Source organism: Petromyzon marinus, chromosome 32, assembly GCF_048934315.1.
Source record: "Petromyzon marinus isolate PM22_M1 ecotype Great Lakes invasive population chromosome 32, UKy_Petmar_22M1.pri1.0, whole genome shotgun sequence".
Taxonomy (NCBI): domain Eukaryota; kingdom Metazoa; phylum Chordata; class Hyperoartia; order Petromyzontiformes; family Petromyzontidae; genus Petromyzon; species Petromyzon marinus.
Genome location: NC_133698.1, coordinates 2764158 through 2780520, shown reverse-complemented (window position 1 = coordinate 2780520; position 16363 = coordinate 2764158). Strand labels below are relative to the sequence as shown.

Below are 16363 nucleotides of genomic sequence, written 5' to 3'. Positions count from 1 at the left end.
ACTGGCGATGTCTTAAAAGAGTGTTCGAAGTTTTCACACGGGTATTGAGATTCACGTCGCGTCTTCGTTTCACTGCTACCTGTTGTGGGATGGCCACATTTTCTCAACCCTTTGAGTTGGCGGCCTGATCCACCAAACTGGCTCACACATTCAGCTCTCTTGAGCTGGTGGTCTCAATAAGGCCGAGAGATTGTGTACACGCAATTCTGCACACCTCTTGTGTGTTGTTAAATCCACCGGTCAGAAGTCCGTGGAGTGCATTTGTATCAGAAGGGATGTCGGGCGGGCTGGGTGGACACAAGAGCTTGTCTATGAAAAGCCAACTTCCATGGACGAGAGTTTAGCATTCACCGAAAACAGGTTCCTATTGCCGGGATGCTTGCAACTACGGCTCACGAAAACAAAAATGCGCGCACTTGCAGTCGTAGCTTTATGCTTAGGGATTATGCGGTCAATATTTCCCTATGAGTTATTGAGGCTTACACTGGAAGCTAGCTACCAATGCCCCCCCCCCCCCCAAGTCTCGAAGTGCATTTATTGAGTTACAAATGTACACAAAAAGACAAAGATCCCCCGTATAGCCTCAAGAAGTGCTGTTAGCGAGCACCTATGAAGAGCTGCATGGCATACGAGGGAGTGGGTGGCCAGCAACCACGCCCGGCCGCCTTTGTCTCCCCAGTGGCAATGTTTACACACCGCACCAGGTACTCATTTAAGGTTGAGTCAACCTAAGCGAGGCCAAGGACCGATTCTGATAACCGCCACTGGTGTTGGCTATGAGCGGGAATCGAACTCGGGCCGTCTGATTCCGAGCGCAGCATAGAGTAGTGCTAACCAAGACACTACCGCTCCCCCGCACATACACACCAAAGTGTATTCTCAAGGCTTACCACTAGCTCACTAGGCCACCAGTGGCCCTGTAACCTCGTGGTATAAACTCCATAGTCCTATGACCGAGTCCAGTCTCTCCAAAGAACAACCAATGTTGACTTATTTTTTTATGAAGGATCGTCCGGTTGTGTCAATCGCTGACCAGGATTTGAATTTGCAACCTCTCTGTACTGCAAGTCACCTGCTCAAACACAACACCAGCCAACCAATTTCATAGATTAAACATCGCTAATTTAACTGACAGGTGGCAACAGCTCGGTGAGGCCTTCATCCAGCAGTGGATTGATCATGGCTGATGATTATGATGAATATGATGATATAAACGTCTACCTATTGGCTCTGCATTTGCAAGCAGCCATGACCCCTTCGCATTTCCAGATTACTAAGCGGTTCAATAGAAGTCACGCCAACCCAGTGACATATTTTCTAAACCTCCACTGTGCGGAGAGAGCACGACCCTATCAATTCATAGCCGTTTGGTTTGGTTAACTCCCAGCGATTCATTACTCGTGATGAAAGCCCAAGGTTTTCCATCTCCAGCACAATGGTGACGAGATGGGTGTTTGATCAGAGAAATGGACGCGCTAAGACGGGCACAACTTTGCTGCGTCTGCCATCAGCCTGTTTTGTTGGGTCTTTTTTTTTATTTTCTCCCGCAGTCATAACCCTTAACAGCCCTCTCTCCTTGAGCATCAACGCGAATGATCTTTGCCACATTATCCACCATGGTCCGCGCCAACGTAATAGAGGGCCACAGGGCTGTGTGGGAGGCAGCGCGAGGAGCCAAACACACGCACAAGGACACAATAACATCAGATATTTATGGAACGAGACGAAGATGCTCGTCCCCATCTGCCTCTTTTTGTATCCGTTCGCATTGCTCTGCCTCTGATCTATGCTCTCGGCAAGCAGCTGTGGTCACGTGGGACTCATAAACAAATCAGATGGTGTCTAAGAAAAAAATAAATAGGCAGATAAGATCAATTTTATGTTACGACCAGTTTTATCGGTTCGCAGAGCCCCCCCGGCACTTAAACTTGAAAGTAGTGTGGCTGGGGAGAGGCTGATCTGACTGTTGTGCCACACACATTCTGGGTGTGGTGGTGCAGGCCTGTAATCCAGTGCTTTTGAGGCAGGGTAGTGGATCATGCTGAGATGGAGCTATCATGCGCTTAAGGAACCTCCCCTACAGGCTACAAAGATTGCAGTGGACAGCAGTGCAGCATTAAGGTTGCAGACCCATTTACCTCCCACACAGAGAAACACCCAATAAAGAACTGGCCAAGCGTCCAGAGCAATGTCCTCCTAAGTCTTTAAATGCGGAGGCTGTCCCAGAGAAACACGTGAATTTAAAGTGTCTCCATGTTGAAATGAATAAACTAAGCAAACCTATTTTTTTATTCTACCAGGTAAGGCACACTGAACTACATAGCTCTTTTTCAGAAGCGAACGGGCTTATCGAGTGGAATTTTTTTATCAGCCAAATATATTCTAAAAGCATATTTCTAAATGTGGAGAGGAAAACCGGAGAACCCGGAGAAATATCACGTGACCGCGGGGAGAACATGCACACTGCAAATATACAGCCTGTCAGGATCAGGATCGAACCCATGACCTCCTGCATAGCATGCGACATAGTTAACATCTCACCACTCTCATCTTTGTTCATGACATGAGGCAGTGGTGGAAACTTCACTTTCCTGCACCAGAGCAAAGTCCATCAATATAAAAATACACCGTTGACTTGTCGCAAACACTTACACATTCCATTGATCCTAGAAGGATGGTAGGCAGAGTCGACCTCTGCCTGATAGCATGGGGCAGTGCTCTCATTTGCCGAAGCCATGGTCAAGAACGATGATGGAGTGGCAGTCAAAGAATGGATCACACTAAGGGGGATGGTCACCGAGGTGAAGGGAGCGATGGAATCGGCTCCTGCACAGGTGACAGATGGAATGGTATTTCACAAAACCGTGAGAAATAGCAACGGCAAATTGGGGAAGCTTCCTCCAGCAGTGGATTGACCAAGGATCATGATGATGATCAATGCAATTACATGGTCCTATAATGCAAGCAAAGAATAGAATTAGCTCCGATCAGTTCTGTATTCACAAAGGAGATGTGCAGCAGGAGTAGAGGCAAATGCAGAGTGGGTTGAGACAAGATCCCCGCTAACCTCGGGTGAAGGGGGTTTTCATGGTCAGAAGAACAATGACCAGGGCTGCCCAGAGGTGGCTGGAGGCCCACGGCAAAATGCCACGTGGGCCGCCATCGTTCCACCACCCACGGTGTTCAAAACCCTACGTCCCATTTTCTTTTAGACGAAAGACCCCTTACTCAATCAAAACAATTTCCATGTATTACTTTGCACTTGCGTGTGTGACACCTACAGCGATAGCATATGCAATGAAATCTGCCTGTTCTGGTGCCCTCTTTTGTGTGAGACCCAGAGCAAATTGGCAGATTCTGCCCCTAAGCCTAACCCAGACCCCCTCCCCCTGGGAAGCCCTGACAGTGATCAAGCAAACGGCGCAGAAGAGGAACACACACGCTGTGAGAACATCCCCCAGTGATGTTCTCTGAAGTGACAAACTCCACTGATAAGACAAACAACACCACGTAAGTCAAATGGCCATAGGATTTGAAACGCATTAATAATTAGGCGCAATAAACCAGCCCTAAATCTAGGGACGCAAATCACCGAGAAATGCTATTGGGGCAACATAAACAGAGCTTCGACGGTGTGCAATGTGTTTAACACACACAGAGGTCATTCCTCCCGAGAGCACCATTATTCACCCCATTGTTGTGGTGTGTTCGTCTTGTCAAGGGACATGTGGAAGGTGATCATCAGCATCCGAGACGCCATGGTGGAGAGATATTAACTCGCTCGCCTGGTATACAGAAGGTCATGGGTTCGATCCCGACCCTGACGCCTGTATGTTTGGAGTGTGCATGTTATCCCCGTAGTCGCGTGGATTTTTCTCCGGGTTCTCCGGTTTTTCACCTCCACATTTATAAACGTGTGTTGCAAGTATTTGGCTGCTATGGATTTCGACGTAATAAGCCACTTCATTTAGCTACAGTGAGGGAAAAAAAGTATTTGATCCCCTGCTGATTTTGTACGTTTGCCCACTGACAAAGAAATGATCAGACTATAATTTTAATGGTAGGTTTATTTGAACAGTGAGAGACAGAATAACAACAACAAAAATCCGGAAAAACGCATTTCAAAAATGTTATAAATTGATTTGCATTTTAATGAGGGAAATAAGTATTTGACCCCCTCTCAATCAGAAAGATTTCTGGCTCCCAGGTGTCTTTTATACAGGTAACGAGCCAAGATTAGGAGCACACTCTTAAAGGGAGTGCTCCTAATATCAGCTTGTTACCTGTATAAAAGACACCTGTTCACAGAAGCAATCAATCAGATTCCAAACTCTCCACCATGGCCAAGACCAAAGAGCTCTCCAAGGATGTCAGGGACAAGATTGTAGACCTACACAAGGCTGGAATGGGCTACAAGACCATTGCCAAGCAGCTTGGTGAGAAGGTGACAACAATTTGTGTGATTATTCGCAAATGGAAGAAACACAAAAGAACTGTCAATCTCCCTCGGCCTGGGGCTCCATGCAAGACCTCACCTCGTGGAGTTGCAATGATCATGAGAACAGTGAGGAATCAGCCCAGAACTACACGGGAGGATCTTGTCAATGATCTCAAGGCAGCTGGGACCATAGTCACCAAGAAAACAATTGGTAACACACTACGCCGTGAAGGACTGAAATCCTGCAGCGCCCGCATGGTCCCCCCCCTGCTCAAGAGAGCACATATACATGCCCGTCTGAAGTTTGCCAATGAACATCTGAATGATTCAGAGGACAACTGGGTGAAAGTGTTGTGGTCAGATGAGACCAAAATGGAGCTCTTTGGCATCAACTCAGCTCGCCGTGTTTGGAGGAGGAGGAATGCTGCCTATGACCCCAAGAACACCATCTGTGGTGCCACGACAACGAAGCCGCTCCGTGGGAGCCGTGCCTGCAACGGGGCTGCTGCGACAGAGAAGCCACCAGGCTGCCGTCACAGCGCTTCCCCCACGACCCTCCACGTGAACACACACACGCACTCACGTAGGGCCTCGTGGGGGGGTCACCTGCCCCTGAGTTTTCACCCGAGGGCCCCCCTCGTGGGGGTGCTCCACGGTTTCTCAGGGCCAGGGAATTGGCAGGCCCCCCCCCCCCAGGCCGAATGGCACTGCGGCGCCGTGGATTGACTTAAAATTGCACGGCCACGGCAAACTACTGAGAACCGCAGTGAGGAAACAGCCAAGGGCACACGCGGACCAGCAGGCAGGTGGGGGGTGGGGCGGCACAGGTTGATCCCTATGATGCGGTGCACGCGGCAGGCCGGCAGGGGGGCGGGGCGGCACAGGCCCACCTTTAGGTGTCGGAGGTCCACTTAGCTAAACAATGGGGGGCGGGGCGTCGGAGGGGGAGGCTTCTGATTGGGTGAGAAGCCAGCGGATCGGCGGCGTGTAGGCTCTGAAGTTGGAGCATAAAAAGAGATGAAATTGGGAAGCTCCCTCTCTTTTGCCCGGGGCCTTCTGGAGAGAGTGACCGAGGAGTGATCGGCCCCTGCTACTCGAACGTCCGTGAGACGGGTCGCAGAGCAGCCAGGTCCAGTTCCCAGCAAAAGCCACGTGCAGCCTCCCCTTTCAGCGACTTTCTACACCTCGAGATCAGATCGTAAATACGAAGAGGAGAGGTAAGGCAAAGGGGGAAATTCTAATAGAGAGAGTAAGTAGGGAGAGGACAGGCTACTGGAGTATTAGACCGTAGAGAAATAGGTTAGATCTGCCCTGCTGGTCCACACTAACACAGATAGGGTGGCTGCATTAAACGAGAGAATAAACCACCAGTAGACATTAAACCGTGTCGTGTTGTCTCTGCGAATACGGAAAGGGGTGCGTGGGGTGGTGAGCCTGCGCGCCGTGGTTTCTTGTTTTTGCGCGCGGGTGTGTAATTTAACCCACGTGTGCATGCTCGACGCGTACGTTAACTTGAGAGCCCGCGCGTTGTGGTGTCCCGTGTATTCTGGCCGCGTGGGTACTCTCGCCACTGCACAGCTCGGGGTTGGCGGGTACGAGAAGAGCACAGCGGTGTATTTGTAAAGTGGTTAGTATAGACATTTAAATCATGCCACGAAGGGCAGCCACAAGGGGGGGAGAGCAGGAGAACGGGGTGTCAGAGGACAATGGGGAGGCGGGGGGCAGTCTCCCCAACACATCCCCACCGTCAAACATGGAGGTGGAAACATTATGCATTGGGGTTTTTTTCTGCTAAGGGGACAGGACAACTTCACCGCATCAAAGGGACGATGGACGGGGCCATGTACCGTCAAATCTTGGGTGAGAACCTCCTTCCCTCAGCCAGGGCATTGAAACTTGGTCGTGGATGGGTATTCCAGCATGACAATGACCCAAAACACACGGCCAAGGCAACAAAGGAGTGGCTCAAGAAGACGCACATTAAGGTCCTGGAGTGGCCTAGCCAGTCTCCAGACCTTAATCCCATAGAAAATCTGTGGAGGGAGCTGAAGGTTCGAGTTGCCAAACGTCAGCCTCGAAACCTTAATGACTTGGAGAAGATCTGCAAAGAGGAGTGGGACAAAATCCCTCCTGAGATGTGTGCAAACCTGGTGGCCAACTACAAGAAACGTCTGACCTCTGTGATTGCCAACAAGGGTTTTGCCACCAAGTACTAAGTCATGTTTTGCAGAGGGGTCAAATAGTTATTTCCCTCATTAAAATGCAAATCAATTTATAACATTTTTGACATGCGTTTTTCTGGATTTTTTTGTTGTTATTCTGTCTCTCACTGTTCAAATAAACCTACCATTAAACTTATAGACTGATCATTTCTTTGTCAGTGGGCAAACGTATAAAATCAGCAGGGGATCAAATACTTTTTTCCCTCACTGTATATAGCTCAGTGGGCCTTACCGCGTAAAATTTAAAATAGTTGTATAGTTAAAATCTCAAGGTGTGGCATTGCGTACCATTCAATTGCATAGGTATGACCATCCGTTGGATGGCAAAAACTGAGAAATAAACAAAATATTTGTGAAAATTGGCTGATGCACATTGATTAGTGCTTATACTTTGTATGCAACGCTTTTCATCTCTGCAAAACGATCCAAGTTTAATAAACTCTTGAAACATGAACAAACCAACGACGTTTTAAAGTGAAATGAATACATTTTGTAAAATAAGGAATGTAGCCGTATACTGATCTGGCCGAGTAGAGTTTTGGCAATCATGGTATCCACAAATGGACTCCACTTTTACGTGAAAATAGAGCCGGAAGCCATGCTGCAATGGAGGATGGGGAAAAGCACAGATAACCGTGAACCTCTTTAGTTTAGTTTCCACAGATATTAGGAATCACGTGTGATACTGGTGTAGATAAGAGGAACTTTATAGTGTTTGTAGGAGATCAGGATTGGTAGTCTTATTGGGTAAATTACCTTTGTCATAGTAATGTAGAATTTCCAAAAAACTGGTTCATTTGAGTGTGGCGATACTTTTTTCGCTTGCCATTCTACATCGTTTGGGAACGTTGCGTTAAATTCAGCAAAATCCTCTCTCTGTAACCCCCCGTCTTTGTGGTGTCTACATGCATTAGTATTCTGATGCTATGTAAAGCAAATTGCATTGTAAAACGCTCCTAGCCGATGCAAAGTGACTGATAGCACAACGGCAATAAGGGAACTAATAAATAGTAGCGTGTGTGTCGTTAATAATCTGCAGTTCTGCCTGCACACACTAACACCAAAAGCGTAAGTGACTATTTGACCACTTTGGTGGATGGTGTAAGTAATAGCTCGGTGTAATGATGCTGCATGCCCTTCTTCCATGACTTGGAGGCGCGGTTGTCTGATGGCACACAGATGGAGCTATCATGAGTGTGAGACGCACACCTCCAATAAGGTGCGTGAACGAGGCAGTACACCGAGTAGGTTTGAGAACTATTCCGTGCCACTTTTGGTTGCTCTCTCTTCATGCGTGTGGCTTCTTCCCTGGGTTGCTCCGATTTCCTCCCACAGGTGAACACTCAACATAATGATAGCGTCCTCCAAATATCCCACGAAGAACCCTTCTGAAAAGGAATCTCGCGACTCAGTGAGGCTTTCCAGGGAAGGGTTACAAACTCACAGTCCCAGCAATAACAACAATCAAATTCTATATAGCTTCATTAATGTGAAATACATTGCGAAATGTTCAACAACACTGCGAACCACGTATTTACGTTATCCCATCTTGTATAGAATTATGGAGCGCCTTAGCCCAAGGCATTCAACGAGAGATGACAACACCACACAGAAACAACAACAAAAGGATCAAGGGTATGCGGTAGACATGATATGGACTGGCCAGAGTGACAGTAAAACATTGAATCTCGTTTTAGTTTTTTTTTAAGTTACTGAAATGTCCCAAAACAACAGGCAACACAAGCACTGTGTGTGCCTATGGCTGCCCTCTAATTTTTCATGTGGAGCATCCGACGCCTTGCGGGCGCTCGCACTGCATACCGGCAGAGCGCGGATGGCCGAGTGCCGTGAGAGAGGTCTCGCTGTTTCACCTAATTTATCACCGTCATCAGTATTTGTCGCACTATAAGTTATCCAGCTTTACTGCCCGGTGCTCTGATTAAAAACACACCGGCGGTACTGCGGGGTGCTGTGACACCATTATAAAGATTGCCTCTTGCACGTGGATTAAAGACGGCAAAAGGTGTGTGGTGTCTTGGCAAGTTGCAGGACCCCCCCCCCCCCGGTATTCGTACACACTACCTATAAGATCACGTCTTCATAGCTTCAGCAATGTAAAATCAGCCTCCGCCATAGAAATGCGGAATTTTTACCACTGGCTCTGCACTGCCAATGCAGAAAAACAACCCCCGAAACGTTCTGAGCATGGTGACCAGTTGCAGTCTACATATTGTCTTCTTGGTACTCAACAAAAATAGCTGTGCATTTGCATATCTATAAACACGCACGAGTGTGCATAGAACACTCTGCGCAACTGGAGCTCAGCCATTTCGCAAAGCCTTATGGACACCGCACAATGAAATGTTCCACACAGAGAAGGAGCTGCAATTTTTTTTTATCGTATCACCACCGACATTTGTAATAGTAGCGTCCCATTATGCGACAATAAAACAGCAAGCTACGGTGATTTGTGTGCTCAATTTAAGTACCTTGCTCAAAAGTCTTCACGCTCTACACTATTTTGATTATTACTTGAGATTTATTTACATATGAACACATAATTTTTCATCATTGAGAAACGTAATTTGTTTTATGGATGTTTTTCTATTGACAAATAGAGCCAAAGAATCAGTGTCTCCGTTTTCACACGTGTGTGTGTGTTGGGTGCTGCTCAAGAGCATTGGTGACATACATGTTGGGATTTTCATAACTTCTCCTGTATGTTTTTAAAATCACACATCACGAAGGTCCTTTAAGTTGTCTTAATTTTCGAGCCAATGCCAGTGTTCAATTCTAATTCCCCAAAATTAGATTGTAGTTTTTTTGGGACTGTAATACCTGTACTGGTTTTGCTATTGTTCCCGCAATTGATTAAATGTCAAATCTGTGGGTGAGTAGCCACAACGAGATATTGGCAAAGCCATGCTGTGCATGCTTATATTAACATTTTAACACAAAGTAATGCTGCTTGGCCATTGCTCTGACTTGGTCAATATTATTAGTATTCTTGTCAGACTAAATAAAAAATATATTTTACTGCGAGAAGAGTGTCGTTTTATCGTTTATGTGTACATAGGTATAAACGGCCTCACAAACGTGTGGACTTAGACGATGTATTTTACAGACATTGAGCAGTGTTTCACGCAATAGGGGATCACACACCGGAACCAGTAAAACCAAACCCCAGCACGCTGAATTTCAGTTACTTCATCCTTATTTTGTGGCTTGCATTCAATTTAGCGGATCACTTATTCTTCAAGGTTTGTGATTTGTCTAAAAGGTCCGTAAATTCCGAAGATGACAGCCATATGCAGTGAGCTCAGCACAGGGCAACTGCAGAACCCAGGTAACTTGTGAGCTGAATATATCACAACACCATTTGATTTAAACAGTTGACAGCCCATTGAGAATGCATCTATGAACACACCTTTCTTGGTTTACTTTTGAAGTTAACGTTCACGTTTGCGACTGTAAATTAAGGTCAATGTGCAGCCCCGAAATGTCTTGTCCACACCACTGCTGGTGGAAGGGCCTCCATGGAGACAGGGGTGGTGCGGTTGTTAACCAACTGCGGGCTGATCCCAGCGACCCGAGTTTGATTCCTGGCCAGAGCTGGCAACAGTGGTGAGTGAAATGTACATAAGTCCCTGTCCCGTCACCAACCCACACTGACCAGTGTGTTGAAGTATGGTCAAACAACCCCGACAACCTTAGAGAGGATTCCATTCAGCGGTGGATTGACAAAGGGCTGCGCATCATTTATTAGCATTGAAGTAAAATACGAGATTTGGGCTCTGATCACAAATTGTAGTGTGCTCTTGTGAATTAAGACGTGCAACTGAAATGTTCACACGGTGCACTTTAGCGCAGTGCCGAAATTATCTACAGATATTAGCGAGCTGTTGATTAAATCGAACTTGTACGCCACTGAAAAATACATGCCGCATTCAAAATCATACTTGCATTACAAACGTATAAACACATGCGTCGAATAATGATTACCGCATGGATGTTTGGGAATAGGCAAAGCAGCATTGATTATAGTGGTTAATGAATAATAATTGACCTTATGACAGCTGCATAATTACTGTGAGATTATAATCATAGCCTCCATCACGAAGCACCTAAATCCCTCCAAATGCAAACTACAACAGTGCAATTTTCACTCGGGAGATATAGCGGACGATGGATTAATTCCCCCCCTCCTACCACCATAAAATGTGGAATTACTACAGCTGGCTCGGAACTTCTGATGCAGACAAATACCACCCACAGATTGCTTGAGAGCGGAGAGAACACTTTGACTTGATGAGACACTGCACTAAAAAAGTAGATTCGCGGATGTTATTTTCGGATTTTTCTCAGCCAGGTTGCGAGTTCAAAGCTCAATTCAAGCATACGCTCAAATTGTAAACAAAAGTGAAAGTAATCGTAAAAGGTTGATGTGCGTTAAGAGCAATGTGATGACCCGATGATAACAGTTACAGGGTGGGATTATTAGCGTCTCTGTTGGTTAAGGTGATTACACTCACCTATTTTATTTGTACTGCAGAGGCCACCTGGTTTGATCTAAAGGCAAGGCAGTTGAAACGATTACGGGATGTATTAAATCGCCCCCTATCCCCTGCCCCCCAGTCGAATGGCAGGTTCGTGTGCGGTGGGGTAAAGTGTGAGTACTCCCACCTCTTACAAGGTGTTTGGCCAGCATTGTGAGAAAATGTGTGAGGCACGCATTTTTTTTTTACAAGGGTATATGACATCGCATAGCAGTAATGCCATCAATGTCCCCGGCTTACTAACAAACGCACAACTGGCAGCCACAGGACGGTGTTCCGATGTACCGAGTGGGAGTATGCTGGCAGGCCACCGTACAAATAACACTCCACTAGACCAGCCCTTCATAGGCAAAGAAATTAGAACTCTCCTGTTAACGGCACAGATTTGTGTATGCTCAATGAATGGTGATGTGCATGGTTAAAAATCAGACAAGTCCAAACAAGCCCCATTTGTGTCCCTTGCCCAAGCTCCCATGTAACGCGCAGGCTGTCGCGTTGTTAATCGCAATGCAAATAAACTTCAAAACACGATTCGTGAGCGTGAGCACGCGAAACGCATGTCTTCTGGCGACACGAAAAAGTGTTGTTTCAATACCACCGCGATGCCGTCTTTCTTGATGCAATCACGTTAAGTGAAATCACTTGGGTCCATAGATCTCTGTGTCAATCCATGGATCTCCATGTGAGTCTATGGAACCTGGCAGGTCTCCTTGGTAAGTGGTGATGCCCCAACCGACGCTCACATCAACCGGCCATTGTGCAACTCGCGTGTTTTTGCAGCACGCACAAAACGAAATCCTCGGCTGTCCCTCGGCCACGTGGCAGCGAATTTGCCGCTTGCTGCAGAGGTTTAGCGGTTCAAGCTCAGCGGCCACCTCGGGTTAGTACTGCGGGCGAGGTACGACGATTTGCCAGTAAATTACAACTAGCTTCATCATGCGACAGCCAGATTGTAAATGTTGTGGCTTGGCTCTCCAACACACCAGTGTGCTGTATTAGTGACGAATTGGTACGTTCTGTTTTCGTGACAACCGTTACTAGTTGGCTGTGTCGGGTGGTGGCGGGTTTTAACGACACATTTATATATGTACACGATCTAACCCAAAAACCTCTATTATGGATGATATTGGCCGCGAAAGCCTACGTGTTAAATTAAAGATCCCGCGATGTTATTCGAAAAGACACCGGGCCATTTGTACGGTCACGGTCAAAAGTTTACCCACATTCGTACGCTACTCGCAAATCACTCGAGCCGTCAGCAGCAAACACTCCTGGCGTCTCTTGCCTCTCCTCTGCTGATAATTCATAAGCCAGTAACGGCATTCACGCAAGAGGCCAAGGCAACGTTTATGAAGCACTTGCCACTTATGTTGCTTCTTTTCAAGAAGTGAACCCGGGTAGTCGTGATTGCAAAACAGGTGGTTAACTCACTATGCCACCATTCCCCATGGTATACTAAAGAAAATTAATTATTACACACATATGGTATGTAAATACATAGTGTGTGCTCTGCACAAACGTAATAAGACAATTTCAAAACCACTGCTCGTCGAAAAGGTCTCCACCCCACATCTTGTCAATCATGGTTGTTACTTGACCAATGCCATTTGGTGAACGGGGGCCCATAGCTGCCTCTGATATCAATCTCCACTGATGTCAGTCATGACTGGGAATCGAACTCAGGTTGCTGACTGTTTAGTGGAGTGCGCTGCCCGCTGTACCACCACTCAACCCCTGGTAATAATATATCTCGGACGAACATTTCGGACATAAAAAAAATAAAACTGGATTTAATTTTAGAATACCTACATTTGCGAAGTCCAGAAAATGCCAACAAAAACAATTTACCGTAAAAATCACATTTACCGCACAGGGCCGCTAAAGGACATCAGCAAAGAATAGTAAACATTCCTCTGCTCGAAAATTCATGGCAAAGTCTTAACCCTAACCTTCACAAGTGTTCAGCAACATGGCTTTTCATTGTACACTGACCTCTGGCAATAGGCATGAGAAATTTGAATTAAATTTGAAGGGAACGGCTGGGGGAAAATAAACAGCTCGGTCTTGACCTCCAATTTATCTTGTGGAGCCCTTTGTGCCTCACGCTGGGGGCACTGGTGACCTTATTTCTCCATTTACAACACCCACATTCAATTTTTCCACATCAACTATGGGAAGCAGGCCAAGAACAGATGACATTTATCGCTTTTCCTCCTCCAAAACAAAAGCGATTTTTTTTTACATGTCAGTGACTTTTTGTTTGGAAGTATTTACATATATATGCAATTGCTGGTGGGGCAACTATCAGCACCATGATCAATTATGGGCCTATTAAATACAAACAGTGACAAGTCATGGCTGCGAATTGACTCCTTTTCAGTTGGTTATGAGTTGCGGCATTAGCGATGGCCTCAACCCGTTTCAATGTTAAGTTAGGTGGCCCACTAAGCCAGTGGTGGAAAGCCCACGTGTCTATGGTATGGGCCAGTCTTTCTAGAGAAAAGCCATAGGACAACCATGCCTCAATGTTGGCATGCAATGTATATAGCGCAGTGAGCACAGCATGCTTCACGAAAATCTATTCCACTCATCTGAATTGCCCTTTGTGTAGTGTCTGTCCCTTGCTATTATATTTGTTTAACAAGACCCTAGACAATGATGTTTTTTTTTTACAATAACACCCTATATGAAAACTTTACCAATATATTGATCTCATTGCAAATCAACACAAGAGACCTGTGACGTCATTCAATGCAATTCAATGCCCCGTAACGTGCTTGAGAATCATGACTGCTCTGCCAGGGCATTGTGTTTGACGGTGGCTCCATACAAATAGTTTAAACCTCTCGTGCACTCGTTTATTGTCAAGTGTGGGGAATGTTGCCTCTGACATTGAGCTATGTACCACCACCATACAACAGTGCAATAATTAAAATGTCATTTACATCGGACATGGTTTACTTACAATCCACGTTATTCGTGCACTAACACTGCAGTACGGCCAACCAAATGCTATTTATTTATTGATGGCAATATGTATATATGTGCACCATAGACATGCGTGCATAAACGATAATTATGGCTAAACAACGTACAATTGTGTTCTCTGTGTGTCCTAAGCACATGTATGCCTATAAACATAAGCTTTGCCCTGCAGTAAATGCTGTCGTTTTTGCGTAGATGGATTTATATTATAATACAGGTTTTTTGGGTTAGATCGCGTTAATATAAATCTGTCGTTAAACCCGCCACCACTCGACACAGCCAATTATTAAGGTTTGTTATGTAAACAGAACATGCCAATTGGTTACTAGTACAGCACACCAGTGTGTTGGAGAGCCAAGCCACAACATTTCCAATCTGAGTACGACGTTTCGCCAGTAATTACAACTAGCATCATCACGCAACACCCAGATTTATGAAAAAATAAAGTAAATCTACACATTTATATTAACGCAATCTAACCTACAAAATCTGAATTATGGATATTGGTCGTGAAAGCCTATGTGTTAAACGAATTTATTTGAGTTCTGCAAATGCAGTTGTTTCCCTCATTCACACAAAAACTCCATTTAGTGGTGGGTCTCTGAATGTTAGCGAGCACCTACCGAGGTTCTCAGAGCACATGACAGTGAGGGCTGTACAGCACCAGACTAAAGCTGCTTTTGGCTCTACATTTCTAAAGTGGACATTCGGCACTGGCTATTCATTTTTAGGTTGAGCTAACCTAGGTGCAGCACAGACACATTTTAAACATGAGTACTACGACACACTAACTTTGCATTCTATTAAAAAGGACGCACAATAGAGCTAGTCTAAAAAAAACTGGAAACAGCACAGGTCAAAGCATATTTGTGAAACTCCATATCATGTGTCCGCATGTGAACAAAAACGTATAACAAGTATGTGCAAAGGCCTGTATAAAAGTTCTCTCTCCAGACACTTCCTAAAACCCATTCAGTGGACTGAAAAATGCGTAGGCCAAAAGTGCTGTACGCTGAATTTTGTATGATAGGTGGGTAGTTGCAGTTCTTTAGCATTAATATACTAAATGCCTCTGCTGATGTGTAAACTCTGACTTTAACACAGCCACTTCCGTGACCAGTTACATGCTAAATCCTCACATTAACATCATGCTAATCTCCCAGTTACATGCTCATTTCTCACTTTAACATCCTGCTAATCTTTTAGTACCTTTCAGTGTAATGTTTAATATAATTTCCCACTTACATGCTAATTTCTGACTTTAACATCCTGCTAATCTATCACATTAACACAGCTACTTCAATGCTAAATTCTTCTGTTGATATGTAAACTCCTTTGTCAAGGCTCTCTGCTCCTCCCACCCAGCTTAAAAGACGCTGCCAAGCTCAGCAGTGTTCATTGGAATGCTGTCCTCCCGACAGTTCTGTTTCTTCACCCTGAAGACGGCTGCTTGTGTTGTGGCCGAAACGTCGTGAGAATTTTATTTTATTATGTTTTATTTTTATTATTTTATTATTTCCCTTCTCCGTGACCTTACCGAAAGAACCAAGACGTCGCAAGGATGTTTGCGTGCACGCACCCCCCGCGACAACACCGCTGGACACGGCAAAGCCGCGATGCTAAAAGCTCACTGCAAGCGGCGCTTCGCGTGCTCACCTTGGAGCCGTTGAGGACGTAGTGATCTCCTTGCCGAGAGGCCATGGTCAGCAGGGAGGCCGCATCGCTGCCGCTGCCTGAGGGAACATAGGCACCAGCAGCAGCAGCAGCGAGAGCACTTGAAATTAATCAACAAACGAGCGCCTCTCAATCGCCCGCACCTCGCGCTTCTTTCACAGACTGAATCGTTTGTAATGGGAAGCATGCACGGAGCACTGGCAAATTACGATATTAAAACTAACAATTATAAATATTTATTCACGAGGCTTCACTGAGTCTCAAGACAACCTTTAGTGATGCCCAAGGTGCTTGACCAATGCCTCGTTGAGTAATTTGCATGAGAACAAACCGTTGCATCCAGGTAAATCAAGATGCAAAAAAGGGACACTCAGTACTGATTTTATCCATATATTCACCGCATTCGTCAATAATGGCTTAAAAAATGTATAATCAGGGATGTTTTAAGCGATGGCCCTTTTTCACGGCACACCGAGGAGTTGTCAGAG

At 45.7% G+C, this 16363-nt stretch overlaps 1 protein-coding gene across 2 annotated transcripts in view; it reads right to left on the bottom strand.

Moving 5' to 3' along the window:
* ACAD8 (acyl-CoA dehydrogenase family member 8) overlaps positions 1-16363 on the bottom strand; it is a 597193-nt gene that overhangs the window by 174683 nt on the left and 406147 nt on the right. For both annotated transcript variants that reach the window (XM_032964393.2, XM_076071224.1), the window contains one exon: positions 15858-15934. In XM_032964393.2, the coding sequence (XP_032820284.1) occupies positions 15858-15934 (77 nt within the window). The remainder of the gene's footprint in view (positions 1-15857; positions 15935-16363) is intronic.